This window comes from Lissotriton vulgaris, chromosome 7, assembly GCF_964263255.1.
Source record: "Lissotriton vulgaris chromosome 7, aLisVul1.2, whole genome shotgun sequence".
Taxonomy (NCBI): Eukaryota; Metazoa; Chordata; class Amphibia; order Caudata; family Salamandridae; genus Lissotriton; species Lissotriton vulgaris.
In genome coordinates, this window is record NC_141695.1 from 659,869,162 (window position 1) to 659,882,634 (window position 13,473).

General features: G+C 44.7%; 1 protein-coding gene across 4 annotated transcripts in view; it reads left to right on the forward strand.

Moving 5' to 3' along the window:
• Window positions 1-13,473, forward strand: part of STXBP4 (syntaxin binding protein 4) — a 553,950-nt gene that overhangs the window by 44,945 nt on the left and 495,532 nt on the right. For all 4 annotated transcript variants that reach the window (XM_086930861.1, XM_086930863.1, XM_086930862.1 and 1 more), the window contains one exon: window positions 1,266-1,376. In XM_086930861.1, coding sequence (XP_086786987.1) covers window positions 1,351-1,376 — 26 coding nt within the window. In that variant the 5' untranslated portion in view covers window positions 1,266-1,350. The remainder of the gene's footprint in view (window positions 1-1,265; window positions 1,377-13,473) is intronic.

Consider the following 13,473-nt stretch of genomic DNA (forward strand, 5'->3'; position numbering starts at 1 on the left):
TGGTTAACAGACTAAGCTGCTGATTTCAGAACATTGAGACATGGATTCAAATCCCAGCTACAATGTTTAACTGAAAATCGTTTGATATTGGTCCGATCATTTATTCTTCCTGTGCCTAAAATTAGCAATACATATGAAATGTAATTAACTTAAGATGTGAGATTTAATGTCATTGTGGAAATCAAATGCACTTTTCTAACCAGCTAAATTCACGTTTTGTAAATACCAGTAGTGATTTAGGTTTAAATCCTACCAATGTTTAACAAGCTTGTTCTAAAAGCACACCAACTGCCCCTAATTTGCCCCAAAATATAGTGGTGATCACCCCAGACGTTCCTTGTATAACAGTATTTAGGTCCTAAAACATTTTAGCAATATTAATAACAAAATTAGACTTACAAAGTATAAAATATAGCTAGAGTTACTAAGCAAAGCATTGGGGCAGGCCACCACCCCCTTTATGAAATGGTATTTAATTTATTTTCCAAGTTACTTATGTTTTAAGCTGACAAAAACACCTTGTAGCACTATGGTTCCCCAAAATTCCTTTGGAGCTATTGCCCAGGTCTGAAATCGCCCACTTCATGCTGACAATATGTGCATTAAAATTACAAATTGCCATTATTTTTCAAACAGCTCCTTAGGAATACCCTTTAGGCCAAGCCATTACCAGGCTCTGTAGGTCAGATTTCAATCGGTATTACTGGCCTCTACTTATTTTAAAATACATTTTGCCATTAGGTTTCCAAAATATTGTTCAATACATATCTATATTTATGTAGACGGTATAGTGTGGTAGGTCTATGTATTAAATCCCATTCAGTTTTACCACATCTTTGTCAGAAGGTTTTGTTGTTGTTCGGATGTTGCTCATCATATGTTACACACACTCAAACAATGTTTATTGCCTACCAAAGTTTGGGAATTCCTGGCGTAGGTGTATACCATCTGTGTTTAGCTGATTCTATTTGGCATTCGTGATGCGTTTCTGCTATCTTGCTCTATAATCTTGGACACCTCATTCACTCTACGTTTGCTCGCTTACTCAAATGTAGATTGAGATTACGTGGAATATTCCTTTAACTGGCCCAAAGGGATTTACGAATAAAGCAATCCGAGGTCACCTATGCTAAAGTTAAGAGGTTAGAGGCTATTCGACTGTGTTTTCATGTTTTTTTTGGGCGTGGACGTGGATTATTAGGGTAAATTCGGCAATTAATTTAAAACTCTGCACATTGTTTTACTTTTTCATTTTTATATTTTAGGCAAACGGAGTCCCTGCGCTGTCACAGCATCCTCATCAAGGTTTCTTGACCTGCGGTTGAGTTCTAAAGATAGTTCACTTCTGAAATGGCAACTTCAACTCAAGCTACAAAGTAATGCTTTTTTCGCTACATAGTGATGCTTTAGATAATTCAGTTTTTTAAATTATGTGTGTGACTATTCATTAATTCGTTTTTTCAAGCTGCTCCACGCTGATAATTTTGTAATTAAAAGGTGCACACACAGGCAAGTGTACAGAGTATAATTGATGCACACCGTTTTTATTCTCAGTGTGTATTCTACTTACTTTTAGAGGCTCTGGGTTAATCTCATTTAACCATTGGCCCCTTTTTTGCCCCCAAACCATCAGCTATTGGCTTGAGACATCGTGAATCACATCTTGGATCAGCCAGAGGAGTATCTTAGTGGTGTTGTTGTTCTGTAAGCCATTTGGGTATATCCATCTGCCTCAATTGAATGCATTAGGGACTATTTTAGACCTTAAATCGACTGTGAGGGTTCCAGTAATACTGGACGGCGAGCACTGTCAAAAGCTTCTGAACAAATGGAGGCTGAAGAAACATTTTGTGTAACATCCATCATTCATTTGTTTTTTCTATGCTTTCCTTCAATTGGTTGACTTTGTATCCCTGATCTATATGTCACATAAACCTATTGGCTTTGCCAGTGCTTGTCAATATTACTTATCACAATCTTCTGTCCTTCTACATACCATATTCTAAAGTTACCTTCAAACCTTTCTAGAATAGAAAACAATAACCAGTGCAAAGCAGGTAATTAAAAAAAATATTATGGGGATCGCTGTATCTGTGTGCGTTAATGTAGGTTTCTCTTCTTTGTGAAGAATGTGAAATGGCAGATCACCGGTTTTGCCAAACTTGTGATTTTCCTGTCCCATTTAGAGGTGATGGAACCCTAACCCATAGTTTGTGACAGTGGAGCTTCAACGGACTCAACCATAATAATACTCTGATGTTGACCGCTCTTCCACCACAGAGCTGGCAGTTCACAGCGATGGTTGTCTGCCCTGTTTAGGGTGTCGTGCTGAGGTACACAAAAAAAGATGGATTGAATGCTTGATTTCATCTCAGTGACTGAAAATGACTCTGCTCAGCATTCCAGTAATCGTTCTTTTGTCCAACATGCCACCTAAATCATGAGCCATCCACATGCAAGTCAGACTTGATCCTACTCAAATTGGTCCAGGACGGAGTGACAGGCCAGGCACCCTCTGAATGCAAACAAAAGCATCCCAAGTCCTGCTTTGGCCTATTGTGGCCTAATCAGTCAGATATAGCTTGTGTCCTAGGGCACAGTAAGCAGAGAACCCACATCTGGGCCTACCAATCACGTATAGGACAGCCCGCTATGGTGGAGCCAACTGAAGTGTTATGTTAATGTTATGGGGGATTTAATAAGCGCACAGCTACTCCAAGGAGTGTCCCGGCGCTGAAAGAACCCCCTTGAAAGAGAGATGGTATGCATTCTAGTCCTAAGGTCTACAATTGCTGATTAAACAATCAGGTCTTAAGTTGGCGCCTGAAACTGAGAAGCTCCTGTTCTTGTCTAAGGGCGAGGGGGAGAGCGTTACATAGTCTTCCCACTACCACCTGGAAAGATCGGCCCCCCTTCCTAGACCGAAAAATGTAGGCACCAGTAGCAAATGTTGTGTGAATGATCACAGAGTCCTGGCAGGGATATAAGGTGTATTCCTCCTTCTGATGTACTGAGCCCCACTATTATGTAGGGCCTTAAAGGCCAGCACAAGAGACTTAACATATGTCCTATTCTTCACTTGATGCCAGTGTAGAGATTTTAGATGAATCGTCATATGGGTCTTAGGCCCTACCAGAGAAATAGCTCTCGTGGCCGCATGTTGAACAACCTGCTGGCAGAGACACAAACGGGCGTTGGGTGAACCAACTACCCTGAGGGTAAGAGAGGTAACCGGAGTATATCCTCCCAGAAAAGTACAACACAAAAAGATACTCCAGTAGACCACAAATTGGTCAATTAAGTGAGGTTTCGGAAACTGTACCTGTGGTCTAAAGATAAAGAAGTAGGAGCTACTCAGATGGTTAACATCTGTTAGTAAGTTGTTGAATACAACCCAGAAGAATGTTACTTAGTCTGCTTAGATGTGGAAGCACTGTACACCAGTATACCCCAAACAGAGAGTATTGGGGTTATTGTAGAACTCCTAAGGAAGGAGGAATGGCTGTGGGCAGCTCCCATCGAGTGGGTAACCTCCCTCATGCGATTAGCACTAACTGAGAATTTCTTTAGATTCGAAGACCAACTATACTTGCAAGTCCATGGAACTTCGATGGGCAGTACTTTTGCTCCAAGCATAGCCTGTCTCTACATGAGCCACTTTGAGGACCAATATATATGGTCCCAAAATCCTTACACTAACAACATATGTAAGTGGTATCGCTACATCGACGATATCCTGGTCATATGGAGAGGCGATGATAGTAGCATTGACAACTTTGCAGCCTGGATCAATGGATTAAATCCATATCTACATTTTACTTTGAACAGGAACAAGGAGACCATCCCGTTTCTTAGATGTCAATATAAGAACACATAATGGAACCCTGGAGAGCTCTTTGTATACTAAACCGACTGATAAGAACAGTCTACTGAGATTCAACAGTGCGCATCCACGGTCTCTGAGAGAAAATCTACCTGTTGGACAGTTTTTAAGAATTCGCAGAAACTGCTCCAAAATCGAAGACTACAAAAAAGAGTCAGAAATACTCACATCGAAACTGAAAGAGAGAGACTACCCGTTTAACATTATTGAAAAGGCAAAAAAGAGAGCACGTAACACCCCACGGGAAGCCCTCCTAGAGAATAAGGAGAAAACTCAACCTGAACAAATTATCTGTGTCACCACATACAATTCGTCATCGAATGACATCAAAAAGATTATAAATAAAAAATGTCCAATTCTAACATCAAGCAAATTAACATATGAGAAACCTATGTTCTCATTTAAAAGAAATCAAAGTTTGAGAGATGTCCTGGTCCATACAGACTCATACAAACCCAAAATGGACAGTCAAATAACCCTATGGAACAACACACCGGTTACTGGACACTATCCATGCGGCTCATGTGTGGCCTGTGCCCTCACTAAACAAACAAAGACTTTATATCTCGGTCTGCGCACTGCATGGGAACAGAGATCCCATACCAATTGTAACTCGGAATCAGTGGTTTATCTCATTAAGTGCCCCTGTGGACTTAAGTACATAGGGATGACGAGCCGAAAAATAAAGATACGCATTAGTGAGCATAGGAGCATGATCAGGAGAGCAATTACAGCCACCCGATTAACGGCCCACTATGTTGAAAAACTGCACAAAGATACGGATCTTGAATGGACAATAATTGAACAGGTAAAAGGCACTGGCACTTTACAAAAGAGACTCCTACAGAGAGAACAACGTTGGGTTTACCGATTGAAAACACATATCAACGGTCTCAACGATGCCATACCCTGGAGTCAACTCAACAAATGAGACTGAATGTCGCTGTTGACACCTGCCCCACTGAGGAGATATGAATAACTGGCAATAAGTACATGTTCATTGCTTTCTACATGACCTTCACATAGCATAGCAATAAATACATGCTCATTGCTTTCTATATAACCTTGATATGAACCTTTTTTAATGTAATCACCTGTGTACATTAACAAGTCAAGTCCTATCACCAAACATGGTGTACCTTTAAATTAGAATTGTAACTTCCTTCTCTGTGCGCGATATATTTTAACAATTGGCGCATCGATGCATGTATGAACTACGTATGGCCAAGAAACTAAAATCCCCAATTCCTCTACCCGACGCTACGCTACGGTATGACACATCACGTCATTCACGCATGCGTACGCACGTCACTCACGGCACACCCCAATGCCGGTAACTGCACCATATTATGAAACTTTCCGATCGCTCTGGCTGCTCAAGCCGAGGACCGGAACCGATGTAGGCACACTGCAGGGTGAGATCTTAAATTCAAGTAAGTGGCTTCACTTGCGGTGCGGTCGAGCAGATACCGCCTCTCTTCCTTTCCCACTGCCCGTCGTTTACGATCAGCACCATTTGTTCGTAATTCTTTATCACTAGGACCACCCTCATGCTGTCCGGTCCTGTGTGAAGCAAGCCGACTTCCCTATTTGGGTACAGTATTTGAATTACGCAGATGTGCATGACAAAATGTATGTGGAGGTGAAGGATATCTAAAGTAATTGAGTATTGCTTTTTAATGTCGAGTGGATATGATTGAGACTAACTCTTTAGGTGCATGTGTTAAGATGAGATGTATACATACATGAATCACTATTGAATGTAATACAATCAAATGCGATCACTCGGCCACAGTAACATTGATCCCGTCACGTAATTTATTATATGTCACGGAAGCATGTACTAGAGTGGCACAAGTAGGGGTTGACACCTAAAAATAAGCGTGTTATTTAAACCTGAGGCATGCTCACAACAATGGTATGCGTTTTTGACCACAGATGTCACTATCGAAAACAGATAACTGCACAGAAGTACATGATGTTGTTATTTCTTGTTTTTCTCCTCAGACGCAGCCTGGCAGCTCACACATAACAGTACATTTTACATGTGAGGAGCAGCTACTCTGCCCTCATCACATTGTTAGGATAGGGAACCCCATCCTTCTTTACCTCACATAGGGGGCTTCCTTGCCCTGAAGAAAGTCCGGGACCTTTACGGCCACAGAGGACTGAAACATGTTGACACTAGGGTCATAGGACCATAATATCCTGATACGACCCACTTGTATAAATAATTATTATACATTTTTTAACTTCCTAGATAGACCCCAAAATAAAGGGAAACCGGGGATCTGTCTAGGTGATTTTAATTTATCTTAAGTTTAGCCCCCTCCTCGAATATATCAGAAGAGCTTCCCAATACTGTGGTTGAGCCCACCCCGACTTGTAGGGGTCGGGTGACCCGATGATGAAGCATGACACCACTAGGGTGTGTGAGGGTCATATAAATAAGTGAGTTTATTTCCCTAACACACATGGTTGCGTTATACACAACCTTATAGGTTAACCATCTGAGTAGCTCCTACTTCTTTATCTTTAGACCACAGGTACAGTTTCCTAAACCTCACTTAATTGACCAATTCGTGGTCTACTGGAGTATCTTTTCGTGTTGTACAACCTGTTGGCAGCCCAATAGATAGTTAGGGATTCCCAGGTACAGAGCATTAACATAATCCAACCTGGACATAATCAGGGCTTGGACCACAGTTTTCCTATGGGACAAAGGGAGCAGAGGTGGAAAGTTTCTCATCATTCTTAGAAGTTCAAAGCACATGCCAGCCACAGATTGCACCTGCGACTTCATGGAAAGATCTGATTCAAGCATCTAGCAGGTAACTGGGCAGGCAGGAGGGAATTGATACTGAGGCCACCAATTCCGCTGTTCATCACCTGGGGAATGCCCGAAGAAGATTATTTCAGTTTTTGAGGAATTACAAGATAATTGATTCTGTTGAAACCAATCAAATACTTAAGTCAAACATAGATGGATTGAATTTGCATTAAATGGCTCATCCTTCTCATACGTGAACAACAATTGGGAGTCATCAGCATAAGTTATAACTTTTGCCCCATATTGTTCCACAAGGGGTGCCAATGGTGCCATACAAATATTAAACAAAAATGAGCCCTGAGGCACTCCCACATTCACCGGAGGAATATCTGCAGAAAAAGGGGGAGACCATACAGTTTGCTGACGATGTGCTAAAAAAGAGAAGAACCACCTGAAAACCGTGCCCTCGATACCGCATTCCCTCAGTCTCTGTAAGAGTCGACCATGGGGCACAGTATCAAAAGCCCCTGAGAGGTCCAGCAGTATCAATACTGCCTTGCATCCTCTATCAAGGGTGGCTTTAATAGTTTAAGTAACCACCAGTAAGGCCGTTTTGGTGCTATAATTAGCTCTAAAACCCGATTGACTGGGATGAAGAGCATTAGAGGTCTCGATAAAATCAGTGATGACCACATTCACATACTTTTTCAATGCCTTGGCAAAAAAAGGGAGCAGTGTTAAGTGGCCCAAATAGGCCGAAACTGAAACTTGAGTTGCTTATGTTCTTGTTCAGAGATGACTTTGCAGTTCAGCCTGAACTGTTTCTATTGGCGCAGGACCAAGGCTGATTGAGTATGGGTGGGTCTGATCTGAGGTGGCATGGGGGCCAAGAAAACAATGGACTAGAATTGCGTGCCAGAATAAGTATACGTGGTTGAGATTAATTCAAACATTCCATCCATACTTTAATGTATTCTATATTTAGGGTGGGCAACCATCCTTTGTTTTCCCTACCAGTATCCACCATGCAAAACATGGTACTCATCGGTAGGGATGTCGCACAATGGCACCCACGTACATAGAGAAATCATCCTGCGCATCAGACTTCCGCTATTTTGTTCTGCAAGAAAAAACTCCTATTTTGGGCATTTGTTCTTGGAGAGCAAAATATTCTGCAGATAGGAGGTGTCAAACATAGTATCTTCTGGTCAACATCTGTTTTTTTTTTTAAACTTCTGTTTATTATCTTCCAAACAAACCATACATGTGTGTCATTTACGCTTACAATAGTTGGCACATTATCTGTACAGCTATTTCACAACATCTAAGAGTATTGGAGTACACACCGTTGTTCAGTAAGGCACAATGAAGCATTTACTTAAACATCAAGGATTAGCTTACAGTTGATCAAAGCATCACACAAGTCAACAGTCAGGTAAGTATTACCAGGTACCAGCAAAACATTCCATCAATAATAAGCTGCTGTCATGTTGACCCCAATAGTGTCCAATCCTGGGCATTTCCGGACCGTCCAATAGTGTCAATATGCAATTCAATCAACACAGACCAATAGCACCACAACCCTCAAGGGAATACAAATCAAATAATGTTGTGTGTGTTCAGAAACCCTCAGGATGCAGGCATCTTTTTCTCTGTTGCAGGGTCCGCACGCAGGTGCGCTAACAGATAGCACATTAGGGGGCCAGTAGTGGTGTGGGCTCAATATGAGTACCTATCATCAAATTCAGGGCTTCAAAAACATGTCTCCAATAGTCATGTATTCCCGGGCAATTCCAGGCTAGATGCAAGAAATATGCTTCCGGGGCCTGACACCTGTCGCACCTATCTGTATCCCGCAGATTATACCTATGCATCCAGGCCGGGGTGTAATACAATCTATGTAGGAATTTGTAGTGTATTATACGTAGCCTGGTGCTAGCTGAGACCTGCTCCATCTGCGAGGAGCAGTATTACCATTGCTCGTCTGTCAAGTCAAAGCCCAATTCCGCACCCCGATACAAAAGGGGGTGGTGATGGACGGAGCATCTGAATCAATCAAACACTCCCAACCAGTCAAAAGGCACAGGGTCAGACTGATTTGCATATAGCCATGTCTGAACTGGGGTGGCAGAGTGGGCTAAAGAACGGTGATGGATTAAACCCAGATCTTTTGACTGGGTGTGAGTGTTTGATTGATTCAGATGCTCCGTCCATCACCACCCCCTTTTGTACCAATTCCGCACCCCAGCGCGTTCTAGCTAGTGCAGGCGGTTCCTCTCTTTGTGTGTGCACTGTGCGGTATATCAGTGATACCAGTCGTTTGGCTGTCTCCCTTTTAAGAGTCAGTTGTAGTGGAGCAAGTACTGGGGGCTTCCCGGAAAGTTCGGGGTGAGGGAACGGATGCCTGGTCTGAGAAATATGTATACAAAACATCTAGCGGAGTCTGCTGCAAGCCTTGAAAGACATGCTCAGCCTTTCGAAACTGGCCTTCATGATACAGGTCCCCGCAAGTTTTAATGTGCGTACGCTCTGCGAAATTATGAAATATTGCTTCTTGGAGAAGGGTCATGGTAGGCTGATAGGCAGTAGTGGAGAATAGAGCAGGGGGGTGTCCAACATATGACCTATGCATTGCCACGCTGCGACGGTACATGTAACAGTAGTCGGCGTTTTTTTCCTGCTGTAGGTGTGTCATACAGCGGTAGTATCACCATTTTAACTAGGGACGCCCGTCCCGCTGTAGAAAGAGGGAGTGTAATCCAGCGGGAAACATAATCCGTTATGCGCTTCAGGGCCGTGCCATAATTAAGGCACATCAGTTCGTCCCTATCCCTCGTGACATGCAGGCCCAAATACCGCAACTCTTCCTCACACCACTCTAAGGGATAATCCAACGGGAAGCGAACTGTTGCAGCCATCCGGGGAAAGACACAGGACTTACCCCAATTGATTTGAATCCCGGAGAGTTTCCCCAAAGACAATGAATTCCCTGAGGATTGGATTTAAATTGTGCTGGGGATCGCAAATATATAGAGTAATATTATCCGTATATAGGGATATTAATATCTGCCTCATATTTCACCGCAGTGCTTTATCTTTATGACGCTGCCACAGCTTTGCCGCTAATGGTTCAAACGCAAGCTCAAAAAGTTAGGGGGATAGGGGGCATCCTTGCTGGGTGCCCCTTGTGATCAGGAATGCCTGGGATATGCAACCATTTTTGAGCACCTTAGCAACTAGCGAGCGATATAGTAGTTGGATCCAGGAGAGAAAGAGGGGCGGAAAGCCCATTCGCAACATCACCCAAAAGATATAGTCCCACTCGATTAAATCAAAAGCCTTTGTGGCATCTAAAAATACAGCCGTCAAGGGCAATTCAGAGGAGACCTGATTTAACACAGTGAAAAGGGTTCTTAAATTATGGGAAGTAGCTCTCCCGGGCACAAAGCCAGACTGATCAGGAAGAATCAGATTTTCCATCAGTAAGCTAAGTCGGGTGGCGATGAGTTTGGCCAGTATTTTTACTTCACAATTAAGGAGGGACAGTGGTCTGTAGGAGTCACACTGATGGGGTGTTTCCCTGGTTTTAAAAGCAAAATGACGAGGGCCTCTCTCATGGATGGAGGAAGGCAGCCAATGTCCAAAGCATCTTTGTAGACTTTGCGTAGTATGGGTGCCATCTGATCTATATAAGTTTTGTAAAACTCTATGGGAATGCCATCTGTACCAGTAGCCTTCACTGACTGCATGTGCATGATTGTGTCCCTTACCTCATCAAGCTCAAACGGGGAACATAAAAACTTTCGCTGCACATTGCTCAGCCATCTCAATGTCACATCCTTCAAATAGCTTTCCAGATTTAAATCATCTACCCTATTTGTGGTGTACAATTGAGCATAATGCGTGGTAAATGCATAGAGTATGTTTGCAGTGTGAGAAGTTGGCCTGATATATGATGTTTCCAATTCTGGAACCACCTTGTATCAGTCCAAACAACCCTTATGATGATTGGTTGTAAGTCAACCTTATAGACCAGTTATCCTAGTGGTAACGTGGACAAAGCAGTCTTAGGCTAAACTCTGAAAGGCATGTGAAGCCAGCTGTATTACCATACACAACCCCCTTGAATACCAAATGAAAGGACACCACACAGATATATATTGATAATATATATAGATTTATTAACTACAAATATCCCCTGGACTCTTTATGAGCACAGAAGCACAAGCGTTCAACACAAGACCGTTTAAAATACACAAAAGTTGCACAATATGGATGAGCCCTAGGGGCCACCTAAACCATATACTAAGAAAGTGGTATAAGAGATACCAATCGAAAAGGAAACAGGCCTATGGCCTTGGGAATCGCTGGAGCTGATCGGGACTAGCAGTGACTAAGTCGGGAAAGGCCCGCGGGACTCGGGTGCAGTGTTTAAAGTGTACGCACTCACCAATGTTAAGTCTATGGTGCGTAAAAAGTACAAAGTTAGTTAGTTCGGAACCTTCCCAGTGACCTCGAAAGCTGAAACTTGAGACACAGGCCCTAGAGGTGTGTACCAGTGTAGGAACACCGGCGGAGCTGAGTTACCTCACCCACAGGAAGCGGGTGCATAGGGTCGATGTAGTGTCGGGTTTCGTCACGCAGGTCGATGGTCTTTGGAGCTGAAGATGCTGCAGGCGGCTCGATGTGAAGAGTTTCGGTGGATCCAAGGGTGGATCTGAAGATGTGAAGACCTGAAAACAGAGGGGACAATGTTCAAAGTCACTAGCCAGTGACTACCCTGGAACCAGATTGGAACCAGGCGATGTCGGGTGCAAACAGGCGTTGAGGTGTAGCTTCTCTCTGCAGCCACGTGGACACCGGGGGTCAAGGACGTCCAGGAGTCGGTCACGAGCTGTCCCACGCAGGCTTCTCGCTGTTGGCGGTGTCGGCAACTTGATCGGAGCAAACAGGCCTTGGCTAATGCAAGCCATGCAGGAATCGAAAAAGGCTTACCACTCGGACCAGCAAGGTCAGAGCGGGTGCTCCGTTTCACAGGAGCGAGGGCAAGTCTGGAGCAACCAGACCCGCTGTGTAGTTCGTCGGTTTCGTCGCCAAGATGGCCGCTGACCACGTGGCTAGTGGCCGGAATGGCGCGTCGAGTGGCACAATGCAAAAGGGCCCCACGCAGATCGTGGAGATGCTGGGGGGCTGATCTTCGGTGCAAGGGCTGCTCGGTGGTGGGGGTTCTCAGTCCCCAAAGCACAACGTCGAGGATGCCTCTGATGCTGCGCAGTCAGCTCTTCGGGTGTCTTCCAAGATGTTCGGTCCCACGTCTCTCGGTGCCTCCACGGGTCCCTTCTTTGCAGGGACTGTGGATCGGGCTGTGAGAAGTCTGGGAGTCTGGGTCTTGTCAGGCTCTGGGCTCGGGCTCCGGCGGGAGGCGGCGGCAAAGCAGAGGTCGATTCGCTGGTTGGTACCTGCTTTCACAGGGTGGCCACTCCTAGGCCACAAGGGAGATTCTCTTCAGTCTTCTGTGCAGCAGAATGTCGAAGTCCAGTCGTCTTCTTCGTGTAAAGTTGATTTCAGGATGATCTGCTGTGCAATGGCACTGCTCCCACTCTTATTCCCAATCTGAGGGGTGGATAACATACTAGGTCCCTCCTCTGGGTGGAACCAGGAAGGGGGGCGGTTACACCCCCTTTCCTTTGTCCAGCTCCTCGCCAGGCCTGGCTCTGGAAAGTCCCAAGACCGGTTTGGACTGGCTTATGCACGGGGACACCTTGTGTGCCCCGGGCATGTCTCAATCTATTCAGCCCTGTCCTACCCAATACACAAAACCCTGTCTGGGGTGGTGCTCGCACCTCCCAAGGCAGGAAACCCTTTGTCCAAGCCTCCCTCGCTGGAAGGACTCCCAGCAGCAGGAGGTCAGACTTGTGTCTGTGGTGGCAGCATCCATTTTGTGATGCTAAGGCTCTGGTTAACTTTAACCGGGGTTAAGGCTACACACATGTCGTGTCCCTCTAGAAGGGTGGAATGCTATCCCCCGTCAACAGAACTGTCGAGGGGATAGTATTCCAAATCGTATGACACCTTACTCGACATGTTTTGATAAAGCCAAACCAAAGTTAGCATATAACCGCGAGGATTATAATGCACTTAAGAGTATATGGTATGGCAATATCCCGGAACAGCTAAGGGAGTGGTTCCCGACAGCTGCAGACAGGCTCAGCTCATGCTAGAGCACCATCTCACATATTTCCAAGCACTCTGCCTCCAGGATTGATGAGGCCTTCCATAGGAGTGGCTGATAGGAACATATGTGTCCAGTTTAGGGTTAGATATAGGGATACTATATCTCAGTAAGAGGTGGTTACACCAACTTACCCCAGCTGAGTGATCAGCCAGTTGTGTCAAATATGGAGGCCAGGTCAGGGGTGGCACAATACATGCTGCAGCCCCTGGTAGGCCTTGGAAACACCTATGCCCTGGGTACCTAGGGTACACTGTTACAGGGGCCAATAAGGTGAACCAGTTCCAATTCGTAATGCACCTAAGGTACATGGAGTCCATTTTAAGGAGAGAGCAATCAGCCTGGGGCCCTGAATAGCTGGATCCCAGGCCAACTATGTCAAAAACCAGCTAAACACCAGGCAAAAAGTTCGGGGGTAACCATAGTCAGATGTCCACCTTCCTACATGCAGTGTCTCTATATACCACCTCACCCGGGCCTTCAAGTTCCAACACATAGTTGGAATAGCGTGGTTTTCTAATCGTGTCTGCCAGTGCCTTGCCCGGCCTTTCCCCTTCCCCATAACGTCGGGCCACTCAATATCTACTC